The following is a 13,551-nucleotide window of genomic DNA, read 5'->3' on the forward strand; positions in this document are numbered from 1 at the left end:
AAGTTCAGGGTTACTTTATTTATATAAAACATTTTCACAATAAAAGCTATATTAACAGCCTGCTCAATTTTATATTGACAGCAAAATCATTAGTATAACATTTAATGCATCACCAGAAATAGAAATAAAAAGTTGTAAAACATTTTTTGCCTCATAATTGTATTTGGGAAGTAAGATGTTTTAGGGCTGCACAATTATGACATCATTTTCGATTATTCCCTTTAAATTGTAATGGGTGATTTATTAATTTCAAATGATTCAGTTATGTTTTAAATAGCCTAGCTTTATCACAGTGGTTCTCAACTCGTTTGCCCATGGCACCCACATTTTCGCATGGTCATTTTTTTTATGCCTATTATACATTTGTTTACAAAAAAAAATTGTAGACTCAAAAATTACTGTCCCCCTTTACTTAACATAAACACAAATTGTAAGAATATGACTAATACTGATACATAAATGCTTAACAAGGTTAAGCTATTTAATAGCAGTCCCAAACTAGTTCAGTCTTTTAAAAATATTTATTATTTTATACAAAGTTAATATCAGGCTATATACAAAATAAGACAAAGTGAACATAAATTGGTATTTTTGGGTTATGGAAACAACACTTACCATGGTAAATGCACAATACTAACAAAAACTGTTAATACATCACGGAAACTGCTCCTGATTAATAGAATGAACATCATACCTGCATGCAAATCCTTCTCAGCTAACACGACGTACTAGTAGTAACGTGGTATTTTACTTTTATTTTGTGACTTTATAATTTACAACGTATCGACGTTGCATGATTACGTTATCGTGGCATCAGTAATCGCAATTCGATATTTGAATAGTTGTGCAGCCCTATGTTCAGTGAATATTTCTGAATGTAACATGTATATGTGTACTTAGATGGAGTTTTACTTTTTTATTTTTTTATTTGCAGGATCAGTATAGTGCAAGCAGAGTGGAAGCAGAAATCGATGAGGTGGTGTTGCAAAATTTGCAGATTTTCCTCGCCCAACCAGCGTGCCTTAATCATCCACTACAAGCTTAAACACTGCCATCAGGCAAGTCACTGTCCACTCCCATGCATCTATAAGGATTGTGTATGCACATTTAGGAGTGAACTGTCTCTGAAGAAGCATTTAACCTGCGAACATAGTCAATGTCTTCACGCCTCCTCAAAATTGCTTAAAGCAACATCAAATGTGACCTGTGTCATTTTTCAGAGGCTTGCAGTATTTCACAGTATTTTGCTCATCTTACAACACACATTAAAAAGAGAGAGTCAGTGAGGTGCCCCTTTCAAAACTGTAGTTTCCAGACCAGTGTGTGCAGCACTTTCCGTGCTCACAAAAGTAGGAATCATCGCCACAGCACTTTACAAGATTTTCGTAGAGACTTGTATCAAACTTGCATTCCTGATGATTCAAACCCTGAAAGTGCAGACTCTGAAACCCATTCATTCAGCCCGGATTGCTCAACAGTAGACAGTGACATAGATGTTGAAAACCTACAGGATTTGATTAAACACAAAGTAGCATCACTGTTACTTCGCATGCAAACAACTTTACATGTCTCAAAGGCCACCACACAGGAAATTGTAAATGAGCTTTGCAGTGTTTATTCAATTGTGCAAGAGTTCACTCCAAGAATAATTGAAAGTGTATTGGTTAAGCACAATTGTTTATTAACCAATGAATTGACTGCTGCCTTAGCTGAGATCGTTGAAAAAACAAATCCTCTAACTTCCCTTTCAAAGAGTGGCCCTTTTGCAACCGAATACAAAAGAACCACTTATTACAAGGACAACTTCAAAGTAATTGAGCCAGTTGAATATTTTTTAGAATCGTCCTCCCAAAGAAAGTTTGTTTATATTCCAATTTTGGAAGTTTTGACTGAGTTGTTGAACCGTGATGACATTTTGGATAAAATCCTGCAGGAAACTGTTGACCAGTCCGGTCAGATTAAAACATACAGAGATGGACTGTGCTGCAAAGGGAATCCTTTGCTTTCCTCAGAGAATTTAAACATTGCACTTGGGATGTATATAGATGACTACGAGGTATGTAACCCACTGGGCACATCCAAAAAAAAGCATAAGGTCTGTGCAGTGTATTGGTTAATATCAAACTTGCCAGCACAGTATAGGTCTTCGGTACAATCAATTTATCTGGCTTGCCTGTGTAATAGCAGTGATGTAAAGATTTATGGCTATGATGACATTTTTCAACCACTCATTAAGGACATTCAAGTCCTTGAAGAGGAAGGATTATATGTTCAAAAATTGGGAACAAGTGTCAAGGGTTCTGTGTTGTATGTGTCAGCGGACAACTTGGGGGCCCACTCGCTAGCTGGCTTCCAAGAAAATTTCAATGTTGATAAATTTTGCAGATTTTGCCTAGCTAGTCGCAAGGATATTGACTTGCATGAAGTCAGAGAGGGGGTGTTTCCACTCAGGACGATTGAATCTCACAAACACACCCTTGATGAATTGAAGATTAATTCACTGGTTTCCCTGAATGGAGTAAAGAGAGACTGTGTTCTTGAGAAACTGCATTATTTTCAGACAGTTCAAGGGTTTCCTCCCGATTTTATGCACGACCTGTTTGAAGGTATAGTACCAACAGAGTTAAGTCTTTGCATAAAGTCCTTTATTTCCAAAAGGTACTTCACATTAGATGACCTTAATGCTGTCATCAAGTCTTTTCCATTCAAGTTTACTGATAAAACTAACAAACCTCAACAAATTTCAAAGACTTCTATGTCGAAACGTTCAATTGGTGGAAACTGCCATGAAAACTGGACTCTGTTAAGGCTACTGCCATTGATGATGGGTCACAGAGTACCAGAAGGAGACAAAACTTGGCAAATCTTACTAGATCTGAAAGATATTGTTGAGCTCCTAGCTACTGGACAATTTTCTGATGAGACATTGTGCTACTTGGAGTCCAAAATCTCAGAACACAGGTGCTTGCTCAAAGAGTGTTTCCCAGATTTCCATATTCTCCCCAAACATCACTTCTTGGAACACTATCCTGAGATGATTCGTCGATTTGGGCCTCTGACAGATTTTTGGACTATTCGCTTTGAGGCGAAGCACAAATTCTTTAAGAGAGTTGTACATGATGGAAAAAACTTCAAAAATGTCTTGCTCACTCAGGCCAAAAAGCATCAGCTTGCTTTGGCTTACTACTTGGATTTGCCAAGTGTTTTCAAACCTGATCTTGAAGTAGGACGAGTTGCTGTCGTTTCACCTGACACACTTGAACGTTCAGTGAGGCAGGCCATTGAGCAAAAATATGGACACATAGACTCTGTACTTCTTTCAACTCATGCATGCATCTATGGTACCAAGTACTCGGAGGGAATGTTTTTGTCTGTAGGGCATACCAGTGGACTGCCCGACTTTGGCGAAATTGTCAAAATGATAATTGTGAACAACAAATTGTCATTCATCCTCAAACCCTTCAAAGCCTGGTACATAGAGCATTTGCGAAGTTATGAGCTGACAAGTTATTGCACTTCTGAACTGCAGGTTGTGGAACATCAGGAGCTTAATGGATACCATCCACTTTATCCTTATGTCAGAGCTGGCAAGTTAAATATCACACCAAAAACCTTCTTGCTTCACTAAGGTACATTTTGATTTTTTTTTTTTTTTTTAGGTGTTCACATTAAAATATGTAAACATCAATCAAATGAATAACCTCTTTTTACTTTTTCCCCAGTTGGAGAGAAACCCTGGAATTTTCAATTCCCATTTCAAAATGCTGTTCCGTGTGATCGTCTCCCCAGAGAACATTCAAAAAGTTAGACTTGATCCTGTTCCAGATTCAGTTGATGGCCTCAAGCTTGAACTAAAAAACAAGCTCCAACTAAGAGATTCTTTTGACCTTCAATATGAAGATGAAGACTTCCATGATTTCTGTAACCTTACCTGCGTAGCTGATCTGCCCAAAGACAAGGTTACACTGAAGGTCCTTTTCACCCCCTTTCCTGATACATTATCAGACTCCAGTTTAGACACTGCAATTTTAAGTGAATCGTCATCTCCATCAACTTCTTCACCCAGCATCCATTCAGAGTTATCTGCCCCTCGTTCGCAGCCATGGCCAACCACCTTTCCCATCCCTGTTTTTACTTATGATGTGGAGCTGAGGCTAAGACAAGGAAATGAGGCATTTCGAAAGGATGGAACACTTCTGTCAATTCCCAGAGACATTAAGATTGAAATTCTTGAGAAACTTGCAGAAAATATATACTCATACAAAGCCTATCCTGGGAATGAAGAGATTGAGAATGTAGCAGCTGCCTTAATTGAAAAACACCCCTGTCTCAAAGAGCCAAGCTCCACATCTGGGTGGTATGGGTGGAAAATTAGTTTGAAATTTAAAATGGGCAACTACCGGCAAAAGCTGAGAGATGCTGGTTGTCAGGAACTGAAAGTGAATTCTGAAAGGAGAGGTCTTGGGGAGACAAGAGGAAAGAGAAACAAAGTCAAGAAACCAAGACGGTGCGAAACAAATTTTCTACCAGATCTACCTCAGGACAGAGACCGGGAAAGTCTAGAAAAGGAAAGAGAGCAAATGTCTGTGGAGATGATGAAGAGGACTCCGGACATCACATTTGTTGATGCTGCTATGAGCAGCACGTATTCTTTGAGAAGACAAGAAGTCGTTGATGAGGAGCCACCAGTGTCACAAATGAAAATCCGATGGCCAGCAATTTTCACAGAGAGACAGGTAAATTGTGTTTGTTTCTGTGTGCTTTGAATTAATCAAAATCTTGGGCTGTGAAAGTTGTGCTGTTCTATTAGAAGATATGGGCAAACTTAATATCCTAAGATTATATTTCTTTCTATTATAGTTCTTTCACATTGAGTGACTTTTTTTATTTTATTTTTTTACTTGTTAATGTTTTAAGGTTGTCGCTGAGACCCTGGCGTCTTTGTTCAATTTGTAAATGTATTTGTTTTTATAGATCCGCAAAGAATTTACCAGGCTTGTTTCAAAGGACCTGAGCAAGTCCTTTTTGGAAGGCCTAGATGGTCATCTCTCAAAGCTGATACAGTTATTCCGGTCAAAGCGTTATGAGGACATTCCAGAAATGACTTCAATACTGGAGAGCCTTGATAAGAATGTGAGTCAATTTATTTTAAAGCAATCTTTCTCTCCCTAAAATGACAATTCTGTGATAATTTACTCACTTACTCAATACTCGCACCATAAACCTATTGATAGTGATATCTTTTCATACAATGACTTCAGAGTAATCATATAAAAAGTAACCTATTCAATTTGTGTCACATTCAAAGTCTTCTGAAATCATACATCATCTTTGTATGATGAAAACATAAAAATGTCAATCTTTATTTACAATGATGTTTTATTGTATTACTACATAAATATCAAGCCTCATTGGTTCTTGCAAGTCTTTTGATCAAATGTCATGACACAAGAACTAATGAGGTTTGATTTTGTTGTAGTATGCTGTAGTAACGTCAAACCTGATATGAACAGTGTGGTCCGAGCCCAAGCGTGATTGTTCCTGTGGCACCCCAGTAGCGTTGGTCTGGTCTCACACTCAACTGGATTCTGTCGAACCATGGTGTGTTTGTGTGCATATAATGTCATTGAAAACATACACGGCGCATGATAGAAAACAACATGGGTCAATATATTGCGTTCTTTATTAATTCGGTGCTATTATGTGCAGCTGACTGAACAACACAGGTTTACTGTGTGTGTGATGCTTAAGGTGGTTTTACGCTGCTTGCAAACAAACTCTTTTGAGGAGACAGTGGATTTCCAAATTTGTTGTCCTGATTCCACACGCTATGCGTGAACACACTGAAGGCCCACTCTCGCTCGTATCCAAGGTAAATCATCAACACTATCATCCCTCACATGCATTATATTTAACTAAATACATCATAATAAGCTAAAACGCATGCACAGGTCACATTACTTCCTGGACAAGTGCGCACCCGAGTCCGTGTTGCTTTCACATTCACCCGTACCGTGGCACGGTTTAAGTGCAACCGAATAGAGACCACTTCTTCCAGGTAGTCTTGGCTTTGGTACCCCAATGCACACCCGAGTCCACATGACAAAATCATTATGTGGACTCGGGTAGTTTAGTTAAATAAAACGCTTGTAAGGAAAGATAGTGTTGATAATTTATCTTTGATACGAGCGAGAGTGGACCTTCAGTGTGTTCGCACAGCGTGTGGAATCAGGACAACAAATTTGGAAATACACTGTCTCCTCAAAATAATTAGTTTGCAAGCAGCAAAAGCCCACATTATAAGACACAAACACACACACACACACCGTAAACCTGTGTTGTTCACTCAGCTGCACATAAGAGCACAGAATAAATAAATAAAAAACTATATATTGACCCATGTTCTGTTTTCTATCATGCGTCATGCACGTTTGTGATGATGTAATAAAACATGGTGTTCGATAGAATCCAGTTGAGTGTGAAACCAGACAAACACTGCGGGGGTCGCCGGGAACAATCGCGCTCAGGCTCTGAGTCCAGACCGCAGCAAACGAGACCAGTGTGAAAGCACCCTTTGACACTCCTGGTTTAAGTGACATGAGCTGGTTACATCCACTATTAAATCGTATTTTGGTGCTGAACAAAAAGGTAACAAACAACTGTTGTTGTACCACATCATTGGTGATTTATTAACAACAAAAGTATCCAACTGTACACATTTGTAATTAATGTTTTTATTTTTCAAGACAGAGGGAGGGGTTGAAAGGATAAATGAAAAGGAAAAACAAAGGATTGAACCAATAAAGTAGGTACTTTAACCATCCTATATTTTACAGACATCAAACCAAAGGATGAGGACTGCAGCATTGCTTGGCCTGCCGTGGTACATGCGAGAGACTCCTTCTAAATTCATGAAGATATGCGAGGTAAGCTGAAACCTTTAAGGCAAAACGAGGGAAAAATTAACATTAGATCTCTTAATTTGCAGGGGTCTGGGGACTTTAAATTGTTTGTGAAATTGGTTTTAACTAATAGGACCTTAATTTTGTTTTCATTCTACAAAGCCCAGTGACCGTGAAGAAGATGTGATCAAGGGTGTGGTGATCGGAATCCTAGTGGTTGTGGAAAATGTGATGGAACCTCTGCCTGAATTCTACAATGACGTTGCCCTGGTGATTGAGGAAGAAGTGGTGATGCGTCACCTGAGTGACATACCTAATGCTTTTCTGAACCTGATGGGCCTGGTGTACGCATTAAACCTTGACTACCCAAAGGAATTAAAATTCACTTTTGAAGTGATACAGCGCCTGTTCATTGGAGTTGGATCAGACTCTTGCACCGCAAGAGTTCACTCATTGAAGAGCAAGTTGCTGAGATAAGAAACTATTTTCTCCTCCTTGCTACTATTGCAATATAGCACTTGCACTGTTACATGGTTTTAAAGTTTAAGACCATTGTTATTTTAGATCTCATTGTTATAAGTGTAACATTGGTATTCTTGAATTATTTTCAAACAGAATGTTACCTTGTCCTGCTGCTCTTTCCTTGTCATGTTTGACATTTGATTGTGAATTGAAGAGACTATTTTATTTGAAGTTGTTAAACACAAATTATTGTGAATTCTTCATGTACACTTGTTCCTGTAGGGAAAATATCTGATGACAAGGAGAGTTATTTGTACTATGTTGGCTCTAAAATGGGTCTGTGCATAGAAAATTTTGCACTTGTTTCTGTGAGCTGTATATTTTAACATTGTTTGAAAATAATTTAAGAATACCAGACTGTTTTCTTGTTACCTTGTCTTGCTGCTCTTTCCTTGTCATGTTTGACATTTGATTGTGAATTGAAGAGACTATTTTATTTGAAGTTGTTAAACACAAATTATTGTGAATTTTTCATGTACACTTGTTCCTGTAAGGAAAATATCTGATGACAAGGAAAGTTATTTGTACTATTTTAGGCTCTAAAATGGGTCTGTGCATAGCGAAGTTTGCACGTTTCTGTGAGCTGTATATTTTAATATTGGTATTCTAGAATTATTTTCAAACAGACTGTTTTCTTGTTACCTTGTCATGTTTGAAGTTTGATTGGGAATTGAAGACAGTTTTATTTGAAAAGTGAAACACTGCTTTTTGTGAATTCTTCATGTACACTTGTTACTGTAAGGAAAATATCTGATAATGACAAGAATTATTTGTACTATTCTCTAAGAATGGGTCTGTGCATAAAGAAAAAGAGCATTTCTTGTGATGTTCTTATATCTTTGCAAGCTAATTCTTTTTGTCTGATTTTGGGTACTGTGCATCTGTTTAAAAAATAAATGCTGACAGTTTCAATTTTGCAGTTGTGTTCATTTAAAAATCTGGTTCCAGGTAGATATCTAAAACTTATTGTCAAAGCAAGCAATGAAGTCTAGTAAACTCAAAAAGTTAAGTTGTGATGTTGAGGAAAAAATACTATTTTATGTCAATTAAACTTGGTTAATAGTTGTGAAAACATAAAAAACTAAGTTCGACCAATATGTTTTTAAGTTGACTTAACAAAAAAATATAAATGCTTATTAATTGATACAGTACGTTGTCCCAATTTACTGCAAGTTATTTCAACAAATACATATAAGTTGAGTTAACTTAACCACTAATGTTGGCTAAACTTAACTGAGTCAATGCAACAAGATGACTTGACCAAGTCAAGTTGTGTCAACAAATCATTTTTTACGGTGTAGATACTAACAGGCGCAGTGATGAAGAGATAATCAGTGTTATTCACTTCACCGGTCATAATGTTATGCCTGATCGGTGTATGTAGCCTATATTGTTTTTTCCAGATTGTTTGAAATTACATTCACTTTATGATGTGCATGATAGGTAAACAATCCTGCAAAAGTAAAATAATTAGGACAGTGTTATTTTAGTAATGGATATTTTTGTTATTATTGTTTTTTAGTGTATATTTTTGTTTTGTTATTAGTTATAGTTTTATTTTATTGTTATATTTTCTGTTTTCACTTTAATTTTAGATAAAAGTTTTATGTTTTATTTTATTTCAGTTAACATTTATTTTATTTCAAATAGCAAACATATTTTTTAAGCTTTTTCTATTTATTTGTTAATTTATGTTCAGCAATTTTCCACAGCAATATTTATATTGTTTTATTGCTCGCTTTATTTGATTTGTGTAATGTCTGTATTCATTTCAATATATGACCTCATTATCATGCCACAGTTAACCGAGTCACCAATTTTTTTTCCCCAAGCCCTTGCTAGAGCCTAAATTTGTGTTTACATTGCCTACTGCTTTACATCATAGGAGTGGAATGTGATGCAGCCTCTAACCATTTTAATTTCCCTTGATATCCACCGTCACTTTTCCTCTTTATGAGCACTTTTGCACTGATTCAGATCCTCTAGTCACCTCTCTTCAGCTGGTCCCCCTGTGATTCAGACACAACCTGAGCAGGACACAGTCTGACTACAGCTGATAATGGAGCTGCTGATTAAAGGATATGAGTTTAGGCTCTACTGAGCATGCAGGTGTCAATCCTCCACTCTAACGCTGTATCACAAGCAGAGCGCAGATGTGTGTAATGTCCCAGAAGACAGCACAGACATCAGCGTGTGCACTGCATGGAGAGAGCTCCAGATAGCCCTGAAGCTCTTCAATTCAAATGTTAAATTTTTATCTATTGATGGGGTAATTCCATGCGTGGGCTTAAACATCCCAAATGAGTCACAATTTAGTACTTACACATAGAATAGCCATAAAAAGGATTACATTACCCCACAATAGCTACTCACTTTCATGTTCTGAAACCATATTACTTTATTTCCTGGCCTATTGCCAATGCTAGTAGCAATAGTATATCTATTATCTATATATTCTATAAAATATCTATAAAATATGTATTTAATGGGCTCCTAAATTGTGGTTGTCCTACTATATCACTCACTTTTAATAAAGGCACGATTTACATCATATGCTACAATAAATGATACAATATATTTCTCTTAAATTCCTTATTGTCTTAGAAAAGGCACTATAAAAACTGAAACTGCCACTCTGCCATTCAAAAATAATACTTGTATTATCGTAATTTATCACAGATTAACGATCGCTTCTGTAATTCTGGGCAGGCATAGGTTTGAACAGCACGCTCACGCTCAAGGACCCCTCAGCATCCGAACATGGCGGCGGTCACAAGGCTGTGCTGTGTCCTCCGGTTGTCATTTGAAGGTGCGTTTTAATTAGAACTCTTGTTGAATCAATTTTTTTTTAAAACTCTATTGAGAGTAATGGCGGTTGTCTTCACGTTTGATGAGAGCTTATGTAAAGAGTGTGTAGATTATAAGAGGTTTGAAGAAAAAATTGTGTGAACATGCTAACAGTCCCTGTCAGAGTAGAAGAACTGTGATGATTTGCCTTATAAAAATGTTGTAGTAAATACATAACTAAAATGACGTATCATCATATAGATTGCACAAAATATCTGCCCTAAATACCGCCCTAGACATCACTGCCAGAGCTGTCAGTTAGTTGTCATACTGACCTCTGAAATTTGAAGCATGTGTAGTTGTATATCATTTTATTGTAAGTTCAATTGTTTTCGTGTGTACACAATGTCGTGTTTATTTAATTTTAAATAGTATGACATTATGTGGAGAACTTAATGTAAGCAGTTGCTTAGTATGCAAGGTTTTCAGGTGATTATTGTGCTATGACTAGTGTATTCAATATTGCTGTTTCAGAAACGTTGATTTTCCATATATTTAATATGGGCTTCTTTGATTTTATCAGAAGTGCAATGAGTACCTGAAAATCATACGTGATAATACAGATACCTTACAGCAAAAATGACTCATTATAAGTAACAAGGCACCAATTCTAATACCACTTGAGTAAAAGGCTTATGCCCGGTTTCACAAACAAGGCTTAAGCCTAGCCCCAGACTAAAATACATGTTTGAGCTGTTTTAACTGAAAGCAACTTGCACTGACATATCTTAAAATGTGTCAATGCCATTATTTTGTCTCAAAATGCACACAAGCAATGTTTTTTTCTAAGCCATGGTTATAAAAGCTACTTAAATGTCCTAATTTAACAAAGGCCTAACCCTGTCTCAGTCTAAGCCCTGTCTGTGAAACCAGGCATTAGAGTATCTGATTTTAACACTACTTAAGTGTTTTACTTGTAGGTTCAAAGATACACTACTCAACACATAAGAGACATGCCAATGAAAAACAAGAATCAGTTAATTTGTGAGGGGAGTAATCACATGTTTATTTTGATTTTCTAAAGTCGAAGTAAAACTGGGGGGTATTCCAGAAAGCAGGTTATGTGACATACCTGGGTATGTTTAAGAGTAAGTAAGTGGTGCGGATAATCTCAACTTTTGGTTCCAAAAACGGAGGTAACTTTGAGGGTATGTAAGTAGCCATATCAACTCACTCTCTGAACATAACCTGCTCCGGAGCAGTTTATGTTCGAGGGTTAGTTTGCTTAAGAGGTATTCAGATGTGTGTTATATAATTAATATATTATATTAATATAACCAAATTTGTTATACAGTTACAGTTATATATTCAATTATAACTGTACAATACAATATACACTATTGTATTAATTGTAAAGCACTATTAGAACAAGGTAATGTTTAAATATTAATTCAATTCAAATATATTTATTATTTATTTTACTGTCATCTCACACATGGATCTGCTATCCATTAATTAGCATCAAACAAACAATATAATCCTTATTTTCAGTGAATAAATATTACTTATTAAACGAAAATATTGAAAAAATGATTGCACAGCCACCAAATAGGTGGCGATGTACACTAAGTAGGTTGTGTAAATCGCCATTAAACAAAAGAAGAGGAGGAAGAAGAATGACATGCTTTTTCTTAACGTCTGTTTCCATGGTGAATCATCAATTCGTCACTCTGTTGAGAATGTCTTGTGTGTTAACCTGGAACATACTGAGTTCACAGACACGTTTTTGGAACCAGAAAACCTCGAGTAAGCACAGTTTGGGTTAATCAACTGAGAGTTCAAGGTAAATGTGATGGTAAGATAATCTTGCTTACTGGAATACCCCCCCGAAAAACCTCAATATTGCAATCGACACAACAGCCTCTTAAACGTCTACAAACACTCAAGTCTCAGTCAAATGGGCTGTATGTCATTTTTTTTTACTGTACTAAAGCACAAAAATATCATATGTTTGCCAAGTTCACATATATGTTTCTCCTAAAAACAATGACACAGCCAGTTATTCTACTTTGAAATGTGCATTCTATAGGAATGGGTATTGACACAAATTTCACAATTCGATTAGATTTCGATTCATTAGCTTTCGATTTGATTTTCAATTCAATATCAATTATTTTGGATATATATCAGGTACAATACATGGCAAATTTTCTCAAGGAAAACAAATCTCTGAACTAATGTTAACTAAACACTTAAATTACACTAAATTATGTTTTTTTTTTTAAAATAATAATAATAAAGTTATAATATTAACTTTACAATTACATAATCATATTTCTACTCCAATTAGTTTTTTGAAATATAAACATTTAAATGGTGGCTGTCTTAAAAACTTGCCAGATTTATTCATACATAGGCCTACATTAGGGCTGTACGATTAATCGAAAAATAACCGAAACCGACATTCAGAACCTCTAACCGACGTATTTTTCCCATGTCGGTTATTTCGGTTTTCACGTGACTTATTTCGGTTTTCAAGTGCAGTTTTCAGGCACACAGAGAGATGCAGGAGCAGTTATCGGTGTTTATAGATGCCCAGAATCACTATAGTAACTGCATGTTTTACACAGTTTATACAGTAAGTTAATTGCTGTTCTTATAGCCTACGCGCTGATACACACACACACACACAATAGGGATGGCTCGATACCACAATTTTGTCTTTGGTATGGTACCACAATCTAATACCGAAGTACCGATATTAAAAACGATACCATACAGGGTCTGAATTTTAATGCGGGTATTGCGCATCATTTTACTCACTCTCGCAAGTTTTGGGTTTATGAAGCGGGAAATTACCGCAAATGTTTATTATTAAATTAATCAACGAAGATTATCACATCAATCAGTCATTTGGAAACTTTCTTGTAAGTAATTTCAGCATTACTGCGCGTCTCCATTCTCTCAAAATGAGCAAATTGCTTCTGGCTTCAAAAGACATCGCACGCCTAAAGAGCTCGCACATTCCAAATTAAGTTGTTTTTCCTCAGTCAAATACACACAAAATTATGTCAAAAATGTCAATCTTTAGTGAGTAGTTACATAAACACAGTTGGGTATGTCTTTCGCGGATGTAAATAGTGCAATTGTATGCGTGCAAATATTATGAGGTCTAAACGTCACTGGTTGAAACGAACGCTGGAAATTTCTTTATATTGAAACGATACGATCTTATGTATGTGCGTTAATCAGTGTTAAAAGAAAAATGTCTAAATCAGATCGTTAGAAGCACTCACCTGTCGATCTCTTAATGTCTTACAAGTCAGGAATTAAGTGACCG

At 36.3% G+C, this 13,551-nt stretch overlaps 2 protein-coding genes across 2 annotated transcripts in view; both read left to right on the forward strand.

The window, feature by feature from the left end:
- Nucleotides 1-3,526: 3,526 nt before the first annotated feature.
- On the forward strand, nt 3,527-8,334 carry LOC307136154 (uncharacterized protein). Its single transcript, XM_079832937.1, has 5 exons — nt 3,527-3,629; nt 3,723-4,736; nt 4,975-5,133; nt 6,837-6,926; nt 7,065-8,334. Exons 2-5 carry the CDS (start codon nt 3,762-3,764, stop codon nt 7,377-7,379), a joined length of 1,539 nt encoding a protein of 512 aa, XP_079689063.1. The 5' UTR covers nt 3,527-3,629; nt 3,723-3,761; the 3' UTR covers nt 7,380-8,334.
- Nucleotides 8,335-10,119: 1,785 nt separating this feature from the next.
- mrps5 (mitochondrial ribosomal protein S5) overlaps nt 10,120-13,551 on the forward strand; it is a 35,513-nt gene continuing 32,081 nt past the window's right edge. The window contains exon 1 of the mRNA XM_079833396.1: nt 10,120-10,233. Coding sequence (XP_079689522.1) covers nt 10,185-10,233 — 49 coding nt within the window. The 5' untranslated portion in view covers nt 10,120-10,184. The remainder of the gene's footprint in view (nt 10,234-13,551) is intronic.

This window comes from Gobio gobio, assembly GCF_949357685.1.
Source record: "Gobio gobio genome assembly, chromosome: 13".
Classification (NCBI taxonomy): domain Eukaryota; kingdom Metazoa; phylum Chordata; class Actinopteri; order Cypriniformes; family Gobionidae; genus Gobio; species Gobio gobio.

What these genes read in the sequence shown, in the direction of transcription:
- LOC307136154 (XM_079832937.1), top strand. Translation starts at nt 3,762, where the DNA reads ATGCTGTTCCGTGTGATCGTCTCCCCAGAGAACATTCAAAAAGTTAGA. An exon ending in CAATTTTCACAGAGAGACAG is followed by an intron (nt 4,737 to 4,974) that starts GTAAATTGTGTT and finishes TTGTTTTTATAG; the next exon opens with ATCCGCAAAGAATTTACCAG. An exon ending in AATTCATGAAGATATGCGAG is followed by an intron (nt 6,927 to 7,064) that starts GTAAGCTGAAAC and finishes CATTCTACAAAG; the next exon opens with CCCAGTGACCGTGAAGAAGA.